Source organism: Rosa chinensis, chromosome 2 (genome assembly GCF_002994745.2).
Source record: "Rosa chinensis cultivar Old Blush chromosome 2, RchiOBHm-V2, whole genome shotgun sequence".
NCBI classification, from domain to species: domain Eukaryota; kingdom Viridiplantae; phylum Streptophyta; class Magnoliopsida; order Rosales; family Rosaceae; genus Rosa; species Rosa chinensis.
In genome coordinates, this window is record NC_037089.1 from 30635178 (window position 1) to 30648890 (window position 13713).

The window sequence follows — 13713 nt, forward strand, 5'->3', positions numbered from 1 at the left end:
TGCTAGTGAATCCAATTCAGCCTGGATCGCATCTTTCCATTTAGGCCAATCCGCTCTTCGTTGACATTCTTCGACAGAGCAAGGTTCGATATCATCATATTCTATGATTCCTTTTGCAACATGATATGCAAATGCATCATCAATTGTCATAGAATTTCTATCCATCATCTCATGTACACTAGTGTAATTCATGGAGATCTCTCTATTCTCTGGAATTGGTTTTGACATTGGAGCGTCCCCCAATGATGCCTCTTGGACATAACCATAATCCGGAATGTTCTCATGAGATGGATTATTTACATCGATGATTAATGGATTATTTTGTACCAAACTCACTTTCTTTTTTGGGCGAGAATCCATCGAACCTATAGGCCTCCCGCGCTTTATGGCAGGAGCCGTGGGCCTAGCCACAACGTCACCAAGGGTGGGGACGTTGGCGCCATACTCATGTACTCTTGAGGTGGCGTCATGTCCTCTAATTTTAGGGACATCAATCCTTGCAGGCACGTTTGCAGCAGGTATGTGTGATCTCGTCACTTTAGCGATATCAGAAAACGCATCATGCATCGATTCTGATACGTTCTGAAGATCGAGAATTCTCCGCACTTCAATTTCGGACTGTGCGGTTCGGGGATCAAGATGAGATAGAGTGGGGACAGACCACGACAATTCCTATTGTTCCTGTTGAACATTGATGTTCTTATCTCCTCCTAACGACGGGAAGACCGTCTCATCGAAGTGACAATCCGCAAATCTAGCGGTAAAGAGATCGCCTATCAAGGGTTCTAAATAGCGGACAATCGTTGGAGAATCATATCCAACGTAAATGCCTAATCGTCATTGAGGACCCATTTTGGTGCGCTGTGGCGGCGCAATAGGCACATAAACTGCACACCCAAATATGCGTAAGTGTGAGATATTAGGCTCATACCCAGTCACCATCTGGGATGCAGAGAAGGGTTGAGTGGCAGTGGGCCTCAGACGATAAGTACAGCTGCATGCAATATTGCATAGCCCCAAACAGAAATAGGGAGATTGGTGCGCATTACCAATGCCCTAGCGACCATTTGTAGTCGTTTAATGGCGGCTTCTGTGAGACCATTTTGGGTGTGAACATGAGGAACTGGATGTTCAACTTCAATCCCAATAGACATGTAATAATCATCAAAAGTTTTTGATGTAAACTCCCCATCATTGTCTAATCTTATAGACTTAATAGGATGATCAGGGTGGTGAGCCCTTAACTTAATAATCTGCGCTAGGAGTTTAGCAAATGCAGCGTTCCTAGTGGACAATAGCATGACATGTGACCAGCGTGTCGATGCATCAACCAACACCATAAAATATTTAAATGGTCCGCATGGTGGTTGAATAGGTTCACAAATATCACCTTGGATTCTTTGCAAGAATGGTATATTTTCTTTAGTGTCCTTTGCATAGGATGGTCTCAATCCTAATTTTGCTAAAGAGCAGGCTTTGCAGAACGAATGATGGGCTTTAGAAACAACCAATGAGGATTTTGGTTGAGCCACGAAGTCAGAATGGACTTTAGAAGTAAAATTTGGAGACAAAGGAGCCTTGGTGGCGTCAATGCCACCCTGAGGCCGCAGGGGGATGGCGGCGCTGGCCAAGGATGGCTGGATATGGGGGTGAACGGCGCCATGAGGCGCATGGGCTCCTTCAGTGTCCAAAAACCGATTTTTACTTCTTTTCGTTCTGAAAAATGGATGTCCGTGCGAAGTCTTTAATATACGGATCATCATATCACGACTTGGATGTCCCAAACGGTCGTGCCAAAGCCTATATGTGTCCGAATCCCATAAATCATCTCTCATAACATGATTTGATTCAATTACTCGAATAGTGGTTGCGTACAACCCACTAGATCGACACATAAGTTTCTCTAAGACTCTTTTATATCCGTAGTCATGAGAAGTGATGCAAAGAAACTCTTGTCTATTCTCACAATGTGTTTCCACACAAAAACCATTGGCTCTTATATATTTGAAGTAATAAAGTTCGAAAAATATGTCTACGACATGAGATAAAATAAATCGATACTTTATTAATAATAGCCAATGATTATATCAAATTTTCGTGACCAAAATATAATCCAATATAAAAATCAAATCGTAGACAAATCGTAGTCACTCTATCCGTTTGGTAACTCTAATCAAATATGACCAGGGAAGTAGAGAGAGATGTTGGTGGAGCAAGGCTCTCTTAAGTACCATTAATCTCAATTACTTTCCTAGACATCATACTTAATTCGATGCGCCACATAAGATAGAATTAATACAATATTGTTTAAGGATATCTCTATTTGTGTTTAATCCAAACTCTAGGTTACTTGACCTAGTGGTAATAGGGTTCAATTAAAAGAATCTAGAGATTCTCTTTCCTTGTATGATTCTAACTCTATGTATTGTAATCCTCTATATAAAGAGGCCCTTATTATCAATGAGAATACACAGCGATTATCTCTCAATTTCTGATTTCCTAAAACACGTTATCAGCACGAAGCCCTAACCCTAAAATCCTAAATTTGTAGCCTTCAAATCCCAGAAACCACCGCCGCCCACCTTGAAGATCTCAACTCCAGGAGTCCAGAAACGGCGGCGCCACCCCCAGAACCGGCAGGAAAACCACCGAACCGGCCACTGGAAGTAGCGAAAGTCCCTCTGCCCGGTTCAAAGCTTTCCTCCCAGCCTCCTGCAGCCATACTCCCCCAGAAGCTGCAACCTGATCCCAGATTACTGGAACGGGAAGAAATTCCCTGAAAACCGACCTAAAACTTGCTGAACCGGCCGACTAAAGGTCCGGTAGAAAAACCGGCAGAAGAAGAAAAAAAAAAAAAAGGGGGGGGGGGGGAAGAGGCAGCCCAAGCCGAGCCCAAGCCACAGCCCAGAAGCAGAAGAAGCCTAGCAACGCGGCCCACTGACGTTAGCTGCCACGTCAGCGTCCACGCAAGCACACGTCAGCATCCAGTTAGCCCTGCCACGTCAGCGCCGCACTGCCACATCAGGAACTCGGTCAACGGTCAGTCAACGTCGGTCAACATTTTCTGGCGACTTTTCCGGCCACTTTCCGGGGATTTTTCCGGCTTTCCAACAAATTTTTCCATTCAAATTTTCCGGCGACCTATTTTGAGGTATTTTTTATTAAACGTTCCTGTTTTTTTTAGAGTTTTTAAATTGAATTTCTCTTCTTTTTCGGGGACTTCCAACATCCCTTCTTCTACCCCCCTTTCTCTACATAGGGGAGACCAAAAGCCGAACTGTGGGGGTTCGTGCTCACTCCAAGCTTGGAACTTGTAGAGTCCTCCAAACTTAGAGTTTGTTGAGAAGAAAACGATCGACCACATACATCGTTGTTTCGATCTAATCCAAAACCCCTCTTGGAATCGGATTTTCTTGGAAGCGGCTACGCTCAGAAAATTCATAATTTCTTGGAAGCGACTACGCTCAGAAATTTAATAGTTTTTCGTGGTAGCCTTTTTCGCTCCGAAACTAACCCTAATCTTGTGTTGTTTTTCAAGATGAGTTACCTGAGCAAGTTGAACTTTGTTCCACTAGAGACAACTGGCGCAGGATACCATAGGTGGGTTCGAGATGTGCGCCAACATCTTAAGGCTGATGGACTTCTGGAAGCCATCCAAGAGCCTAGTCAGAACGTGCTCTCTATTGAGCAAGCTACTGTTTTTGAAGCAAAACAAGCTAAAGCCATAATTCTCATGACAAGGCACATGAATGACGCGCTCCAAAATGAATACCTCAATGAGGAAGACCCAAGAAAGCTATGGGTAGAACTTGAGAAGCGATTTGGCAACGTTCGTGACTCCCTGCTTCTTGATTTAGAAGTGCGATGGCATAGCCTCCGCTTTTGTGATTTCAAGTCTGTACTTGATTATAACTCGGAAGCTCTTCGTATCAAGTCTCTGATGGAGTTTTGTGGCCAAGCCATAACTGATACGATGTTGATCGAGAAGACTCTCTCTACCTTCCCCGTCTCTGCACTGATGATTTCAAAGAATTATGGGATTGATGTAAATGCAGGACGTATCATAAGGTTTCATGAGCTCATTGGCGCCATGAACGTAGCTGAAAAGCACGACAATATTCTTGTGAAGAACTATAATGCTAGACCCGTGGGGACTAAGCCTATTCCGGAGTCTAACCATAGTCGCGCCCCCAATGGAGGACGCAAGGAGCGAAACCCTAAGGGTAGGGACAATTCTGGACATTCTGGTCCATATGTTCGCCCTAAAGAGGAAGGAAATCGTCGAGAGAGGCGTGCACGGAACCGTGGAGGTTAACGTGTGAAGGGAGAAAGAGGCGGAGCCTCCGACCATGGTGGTAACGCCACCAAAAGCATAGGTCGTCCAAATCGCGCCCCAATGGCGCCTCGATCAAGGGAGCCTGACCATAATGATATTTGTTTTCGATGTGGATCAACTGAATATTGGACCAAAGCATGTACCGCACCCCAGAATGTTGCAAACGCATACAAGACGTATCGTGAAGCAAGGGAAGCAAATTACATGGAACAAGAAGATCAAGATGGCGATCTAGATCTAAGGGTGGAAGACTACAAGGATCAAGACCCAGAAACTGGCGATTTTGATTAAGTCTTTTTATTTTCCAAGAGATGTAGGCGATTGCCATATTACTTTTTATTGGATTAGATTTTCTTTGATCAAAGAAACAATGATGTACTCCGTTGGCTTATGAATAAAATTTCGAGTTCTTTTCATTATGACTCAATTTTGATTCTGAGCATATTACTTTGTGACTACGATGGCTGGGCCATCAATATTAATTCAAGGACATGGAATAGCCCAAGTTCCACTTGCCAAATGGCACCTTGATTACAGCTATCACAGAAACTCTCTACGCTCTTAGGGCAAATCGTACCCTATGAATAGCCAAAGAATTCCATGCGGAAATGCATGTAGAGAACGGAAATGAGTTCCTTTGCATTACCTCTAATGATTGCGAACAAAGACGCATCTTAGAGAAGTTTATGTGTCTCTCTAGTGGATTCTATGTCACTATTCGAGCTATTAATCCAATAAAGTTATGAGAGAAGATCTCTTGGATTTAGACACATATTGGCTTTGTCACGATAGATAGATCATCCTGTCATGATATGATGATCCGTCTACAAAGACTTCACATGGACATCCTTTCTCTAGAGAGAAACGAAGCATGAATCAAAAGTTGATTTCCGGACTAAGTGTGACCGACGCAGCTGCCTAGGGCACTGCCTCCGTCCACCACCAGCCTAGGGCTGGCGCAGTCCCTATCCATGATGCCATGGATGGCGTCCATCATTGTGATGGGGCCCCAGGTGATGCTGCAATCACCAAGTTGCTTCAAATAGCATTTTAGACGCTCAGGCCTAACCAAAATACTCAATGGTTGCTTCTAAGGCCTCTCGCTCGTTTTACAAAGCCCGTTCCTTAGGGAAACTAGGAATGAGACCGTCCTATGCAAAGGATATGACAATACTCATTCTGTTCTTACAAAGAATCCGTAGGGATTTTGTGGATTGATTCAACCAACTTGCGGACGTTTAAATATTTCATGATATTGGTTGACACGCAAATACGCTGGTCACGTGTTGTGCCATTATCCACCTATAAATGCTGCTTACGCTACACTCCTAGCACATATCTTATGACAACGGGCTCACTCCCCAGATCATCCTATTCAGTCAATTGGATTTGACTATGCTAGAGAGTTTACATCGAAAGACTTTCGATGGATATTGCAATGGGCTTGATGTTGGACATCACATTCCCATTTACACACCCAAATGGTCTTGTGGAAACGAATACGATGATAGTTCGGACATTGGTAATGCGCACCAATCTCCTTATATCCGCTTGGGGTGATGCAATATCGCATGCAGCTATGCTAATTCGTCTACGACCCACCGCCACTCAATGTACCTCTACGTTACAGCTAGTGACTGGGTACAAGTATCGCACTTACGCATATTTGAGTGAGCCATTTATGTGCCAATTGCGCCACCACAGCGCTCTATGATGGGTCCTTACAGACGAATGGGCAACTACGTTGGATTTGAGACTCCAACAATCGTCCGCCACTTAATGCCCTTGCAAGACGATCTCATTACCGCTAGATTTGCGGGTTGTCACTTTGATGAGACAGTCTTCCCGTCGTTCAGGGGAGATAAGAACACAGATGTTCAACAGGAACGACAGGAATTGTCGTCGTCTGTCCCCACTATGTCTCATCTTGATCCCTATTAAAGTGACGAGATCACACAAATATGCTGCAAACATGCCTGCAAGGAAGGACGTCCCTACGAGAGGACGTAGCACTACCCTACATGGAGGTAGGCATGGCGCCAATGCCAAAGAAAGTGGCACTCTGGCGTTACAGGCCATGGCCCCAGCTAGGATGAGTGGGAGGCCCGTGGGTTCGAAGGATACTTTGGCACATTCCAATCCTTTAATCATCAAGACTCAAAATCCGTCTCATGAGTATCTTCCGGGTTATGGTTATCGTTGGGGGACGCCTCAACGTCAGAACCTATTCCTCAGAATACAGAGCTCTATGAAACTTACACTAGTGTACATGAGACGTGGGATAGAAACTCCATCATAATTGATGATGTAGCTGCGTATTTCATTGCGCATGAGTTTGTTGAGTTCAATGATATCGAACCACGCTCCGTTGATGAATGAATGCCAATGTAGAGAGTTTTTGGTCTAAATGGAAAGATGCGATCCCGGTTAAGATGGATTCTCTAACGAAGAGGAAGGTTTTCGAGCTAGTGATGTCAACACCTCCTAACATAAAACCTATTGAATAATGGGTCTTCGTTAGAAAGCGTAGTGAGAAAAAGAGATGGTAATCTCGCCTTATGGTGCAAGGCTTCTCATAAAACGCCCTGAAATCAACTACGATGAGACAGATTCTCTCATATTGGATGTCATTGTACTCCACTACCCTATCAGTTTGGTAGTTTCCGAATAACTGAACATGCAGCTTACAAATGTGGTCACTACGTATCTTTATAGGGATCTAGATACGGAATATACATGAAGGTTCATGGCGAACTTCATTTACCCAAGTCAAGAGGTTCTAGACCACGGAGCGCGTTTACAATAAGGTTGAAACGCTCACTAAAGTGACTACTTAATTGGGAAGGGATATGCCCACGCGTTTCTATGACAAGTTTCAGATTCTATCGCGGTTCATGTTGGACATGATCTTCATTAGAAGCCCTTAAAGAGTTAAGGGAAACTGCTGAACACTTGAAATCCGTAGTTTGAGATGAAGGATTTTGGGAGAACACGATTATGTCTCGGTTTAGAACTTGAGCATCGTGTCGATAGATGCTTAGGCATTTTGACAAGGTCAAGCCTTCAAGCACCCCCATGATCGTCCATAGTCTTGATCCTGAAAAGGATCCTCTTCGTCGAAAGGATGATGACGAAGATGTGCTAGAGGTAGAAGTGCCTTACTTAGTACAATAGGCACATTATTGTACTTATCCCAATGCACAAGACCGTACATCTCATATGTTGTGAACTTGTTAGCTAGATATAGCTCTGCGCCAACGCGACGCCATTGGATTGGTGTAAAAGATATCTTTCGATATTTGAGATGTATGATTGATAAAGGCATGTTTTATCCCTACAAAGAGATGATGGATTCGGACCCATCACACACCAGGTACGCTGCCAACACTGGCCTGCGTCCACTATCCCCATCCCAAAACGACATGTGTTTTGGAAGGTTTTGCTGATGTTGGGTATCTCTCTGACCCACACAATGGTCATTCCCAATCAGGTCAAGTGTTCACCATGGGAAAAGACCGTGACGTCTTGGAGGTCTACAGAATAGACTCTAATTGCTATATCTTCGAACAATACAGAGATCATTGCTCTTCATGAAGTGGTTCGTGAATGAATATGGATTGGATTCATAATTCCGCATGTTCGAACAATTGTGGTTTGAAGTCTACCACAAATGAGCCTACGAGCATTTAGGATAATGCTGCTTGTTTTGAACAAATGAGGCAAGGTTACATCAAAAGCGATAACACCAAGGATAATCAGCAACAACAGACTTTCCTCGAGATCAAAGTGAACTAGGTTCGATCTGAGGACAGTGAGGCAGACTTGTTTACTAAGTCATTGCCCAAATCCACGTTCGAGAAACATGTGGCAAGAATTGACTTGAGGAAATTATCTGAACTCCCATGGTCGTAGTCATCAGGGGGAGGCACAGACATCAGGGGGAGATGTCTACATGTTCACCTCGAATTGTGAAGGGTGTGTTGTGCTCTTTTTCCCCTTCGACTGAGGTTATTTTTGTCCCACTGGGTTTTTGTTTCTCGGCAAGGTTTTTAACGAGGCAACGAGAGAAGCACCGCGTTTGGACAACACAAGGGGGAGTGTTTAAGGATATCTCTATTTGTGTTTAATCCAAACTCTAGGTTACTTGACCTAGTGGTAATAGGGTTCAATTAGAAGAATCTAGAGATTCTCTTTCCTTGTATGATTCTAACTCTATGTATTGTAATCCTCTATATAAAGTGGCCCCTATTATCAATGAGAATACACAGCGATTATCTCTCAATTTCTGATTCCCTAAAACAAAAATGTCATTAATTGACTAATGCATATTGCCATTACATAATTCTTGGAAAATAAAAGACTATTCTAGATAAAAATCTGCGGCATTTTGTCTACATCGCCAGATTTAAAGTCTTCTATAGCTCAATATCTTGATCACCATTGATCAGGTACTCCATAAAATACCATGAAGAGGATGCTCTCTTGATTGAGATCTATTGACACAATACATATGGTCCCTAGGACCAATGGCATTGGAATAGTGTTACCATGGCCAAAAGTGGCGCCATGGATTCCAATCCTTATACCCTCAACGTCATGACCCCTATGGTCATGTTAGGGTTTTCTCAATCAATTTGTTCTTTTGTGTTTTTCACAATCATGCATCAATAATATGATGTAGAGAGCCTCTGAACAATATTTCATAACTCTTTCAAAGTTTAGAGAAGCGGATATCATTCCATTATGCTTCTAAGTTCGGAAAATTGTGAATGTTACTAAAACGTTCACGAGGCGCAACCCAATGGTTGTTAGTGTTATCCTCATTCATGTACTCAAACTGGAGGGCCATCTTCATGTGACGCTTCATCAGGGTAAATGCCCTGGAATTATCTATCTCAGTTCGAGGGCCTTCAGTGGTTCTTTTAGAACAAGACTCCTGGATTGTAGGCAATAAATCAAGGGCAATTAGGTGGAGCTCAATAACATGAGCCCACAGGAAAGTATCCGTGCCCGTAGAATCTAATGGAGTAAAATCGAGCTTGTTCAAGTCTGACATCCTGAAAAGGAAAGCAAGAACGTATTAGTTTCGGAGTCAATGCTTCCACGAAAACTAATATAAGATTTCTGAGCCTTAATGATACCAAGAAATCGATTTCCAAGAATATTTGGATTAGACCGAAACAATGATGTTTGAATGGTCAAAATTGATGCTCACGAACGCTCTTAGTCCGTAGCTTACAAACGCTCTTAGTTCGTTAAATCGATGCTTACGGACGCTCTTAGTCCGAAGTCTTACAAACGCTCTTAGTTCGTTTAATAGCGTGAATCCCCACGATTCCGCTTTTCAATAGTCGAACCCACGTTATAAGAAAGGTGGGATGTAGAAGAAGGGAGATTGCAAGTCCCCGAAGAAAAAGAAGGAGAAATTAAAATTCAGAAAGCAGGAAATTTAATTTAAAAACTTACTTGTTGAAATTCGGAACAAATTCTCTTCTGAACAGTTTGCACTTCGATTGGTGTACTGGTCTCAAAACAACTCCGATAAGGCTGAAATTAAGAAGTCAGATGGAAGAGACAGAGACGAACAACTTTGATGAAGAAAGGATTTTGATCTGAGGTTCCGAACTAGACGTTTCGGGGCTGGAAAGCAGACAGACGTGCACAGGAAAGGAGAAGGATGCAGTTGGTGTGCGTTGGTGCTGCAGGGGCAGCAGGGATACGTGCATTGGGGCGTGTAGGTGCTGTAGGGGCAGGCGCGCAGGTAAGGCTAGCGTGGGCTAGGAGCTGTGGTGATGAAGAAGATTTTTGGGTTTTTGGTTTTTGGTTAAAGCTCGTGCTGATAACGTGTTTAAGTAAAATAGATTCGAGAGAGAATGTAGAGAGAATTGTCCAACACATTATTGAGAATAGGAGCCCTATATATAGGGATTACAAAGTACATATTCTAATGTTACAAGAAATACTAATCCGCGTAGGATTAGGAATTCTAGAATCTTCTCTCCTATTACTACTCCTAGTTTGATTAGGCACACTAATAGCTGATTTCCTTCAACACAAAGAAAAGTAGACCATTGCAGCATATAAAGAAAGAAAAGGAAGTCACATTTTTATAAACTTACAATTTCGCAAATGAGAGTTGTGTGACAATGGAAATGGAACAACAAAAACATCATGAATACAAGATGATTACATACTGTCAGTGAAGCATGAGTGAAATCATTATGCAACATGCGAGGCTCAATTGGTTTCTTGATTAGATTAGTACTTGAGGTTCAAACACAATTTAGATGGTATTGAGAAAAGAACTTGGATTCGGAGGGATTGGGATGTCTACAGTCCCTTCCAACATAAGCAGAACCTTCTTCATAGAAGGACGAAGCGATGGCTCATCCTGGATGCACCAAAGTCCCACTTTAATCACCCTTTCAAATTGCCTTCTGTTTATCTGTTCATCCCCAAGCAATTTACCAAGCTCACCACTCTCAAAGTAATGGTAGACCAATTCATCCAAGATAGCTTCCTCCTCAGGAACACTCCAGTCCACATTCCTTCGACAGCACACAATCTCCAACAGCACAATTCCAAAGCTATAAACATCTGCTTTAACTGTTATAGGCATTTTCCTATGCCATTCAGGCGCAACATACCCTTTAGTCCCTCTAATGCCGGTAGTGGTTCTAGTCTGGTCTTGCTGAAGAAGCTTTGCCAAACCAAAATCGGAGATTTTGGGGCACATGTACTCATCCATCAGTATGTTTTGAGGCTTTATGTCACAGTGGATGATCTGTGTATCACACTCTTCATGCAGATAAAGAAACCCTCGTGCTATGTTTTGAGCAATTCCCATTCTTTCTTCCCAATGAGGTTTCCTCTCAGGTGTGAAGAGAATATCTGCAAGTGAACCATTGCTCATGTACTCATACACCAAAAGCTTCTTTGGTCCATTAAGGCAATACCCAAGCAAACGTACTAAACTCCGGTGATGGGTTCTGCCAATAACTTTCATCTCAGTCTGGAATTCTTTTGCTCCTTCAGCTGCAACTTTCTCTAGTTTCTTCACAGCAACTAGCTTTTGACTACTCAACATCACCCCTTTATAAACTGTTGCAGAAGCTCCTCTACCGACCTCCTCCTTGAAATTATCAGTCATCTTCTCTAGTTGTTCATAAGCATATGGTCGCGGAGCCACATCCTCATTCCATTCAACATCACCATTGAGTTTATTCATCCTTTTATAAGCCCAAACATTATGTTTCCAAAACACAATTACAGAGATCACCAACAAAATGGACCCAAAAGTAGTAAATGAAACCCCAACAATAAGGACTGCAACTCCACCTTCTTTCTTGTTTCCCTTTGAATGGATATTATCTGTAGCTGGAGGTTTAGATTTACCAACCTTAATGAAAACTGAGTTTGAAGTGTCATACCTTCTTCTTCCATGACTCAAAGGAAGCCTCTGCTTTCTGCAGCTTCCATCTGCAAAAAGTGCGGCTTCACAGTTGCAATCCTCCAAGCAGGCCTTGTTGCATTCTTCTTTGTCTGATGATGACCAAGTCATGTATGCAACATTATTCCATCTTGTGTCGGGCAGTTCTTCCATGATGTATGTGAAGTTTTCATTCTCTGACTTACAAACATCTGCAATCATATTCCTCCCACAGCCTGAAGTCTGATCCCCCGAGGTGATAAACTCAAATCCTGGAAGGCATTTGCATTCAGCTTCCATATCCATTAAAACACAATAACTATTAAATCCGCATAGACCTAAAGGGTCACACTTATCTCTTGTAGATAACCACTCAACTGACCAGTTGCCATTCTGCTTCAAACTATATGAATACAAGCGAAGAATTCCATCTACATCAAGTCTCACAAGATAAGATTTGCCTTCATCAGTAGATCCATTCGTAATATTGTGTATAGTGAAACCAGTGTTGTTGAGTAAGTAGAGACGGCCATCAGCATCCAAGTTTAGTGTCACATTGTCTCCACTTCCTGGTGTGTTAGATGCATAGTAAGCATCTAGAGTAGCTACCGGGTACTGAACAAGGTTTCCATCAGTCTGCATACTGAGACAGAAAATGCCTTTTGATCTATTAGTTTTGGATTTAGCAGAGTACAGCTCTGCCCCTGCTTTCAAACGCTGTTTTGGCAAAATGGTATCAGTTGGATAGTCAAAACTTTGCCATACTATTTCCTGATCGGAGTTGTATAGTACAAAGTTACCAGAGTCAAGCATTGAAGCAGAGAAAGCAGACTGAGTAGTGGTCGCCACTGGTGTTTCCCCTTGAGTAGATTGCAAAGAAATCCCGTTAGATGTAAAGAGCAAGGTGGCATTATTGGAGACCAAGGGGTCATTGCGGTTTGCAGTCCAGACTACAGTCTTTTCAGGAACTCCAGCAAGCACTATCCCCACAGCATAGCCATTGCCTTGCTTATAAAAGCCGAAGGCATACAGACCGGAGCTTGACAACCACGAGGAGTTGGAAGTGGGTGTTAAAGAAGAGTCAGTGCTTATATTAGATGGCACCGCTTTTGCTTCAGCATTCAGGATAACTGCAAAGGCAAGAAGACAGCCTACAAGAAAAGCCATGCAAGAATATCTCAGTAGTGTAACTTGTCTATGTTTTTTGATTTTTTCTCCTTTCTTTTGCTTTTATATAAGATATAAGATTGATTGGAAGTAAACCAAGTCAAAGTCTTCCAAATTTTTAATAGTCTAGCTTCCAAGGTCCTCCCAAATTGCAAGTTGTATTAGACAAGTCAACATTCCATTATTTCTTAAAACATAAACAGACGTCTACATTACGCAGAGAATGAAACTTCCAGTGCATGCAGTTGAAAGTGAATTCAAACCACGTTGTCTTGCCTTGACGAAGATTGTACTCTAGACTTTTCTTCCTCTGTTAAATTTTCCAATTCTATGTTCATTCCTTGAATCGACAGGACTGCATTAGATGGTATTGAGAAACAAATTAATGATAACATACCCGGAATTTCACATCATTTGCATACAGTTTACATTCAAAGGATGCATCAAACCGAGTGGACCTGTCATCAATGACTTTGTATTCGCAAGAAATAATTGTACATTGACTATCAACTATATCCTCCATTTTGCCCTAATAAGCACACAGGTGCCCTAATGGTTGGCCAAGTCAACAATCTTCCAAGGTCTACACTATTAAATTTGGTATGAAAGATAATATTGTATTGATGATTTGTTAATACTAGCTGTGAGAATACAATTATATAGGAACAAATGAATTGATGATTTGTTAATTCACTTAACTGCCGTGTCCGGCGGGTTTATCTTTATTCATCAAACCTTGCCTTAAACTAATCCCCATGTGCATCCCATTGCACCAATGTGC

The 13713-nt window shown here is 42.4% G+C and overlaps 1 protein-coding gene across 1 annotated transcript; it reads right to left on the reverse strand.

Annotated features, from left to right (window-relative positions):
• Positions 1-10565: 10565 nt before the first annotated feature.
• Positions 10566-12952, reverse strand: LOC112186909 (G-type lectin S-receptor-like serine/threonine-protein kinase LECRK3). Its single transcript, XM_024325472.2, has one exon. The coding sequence runs from the start codon at positions 12930-12932 to the stop codon at positions 10620-10622; it is 2313 nt and encodes a 770-aa protein (XP_024181240.1). The 5' UTR covers positions 12933-12952; the 3' UTR covers positions 10566-10619.
• Positions 12953-13713: the final 761 nt, after the last annotated feature.

Coding starts and splice junctions, on each gene's coding strand:
- LOC112186909 (XM_024325472.2), bottom strand. CDS start 12,932: ATGGCTTTTCTTGTAGGCTGTCTTCTTGCCTTTGCAGTTATCCTGAAT.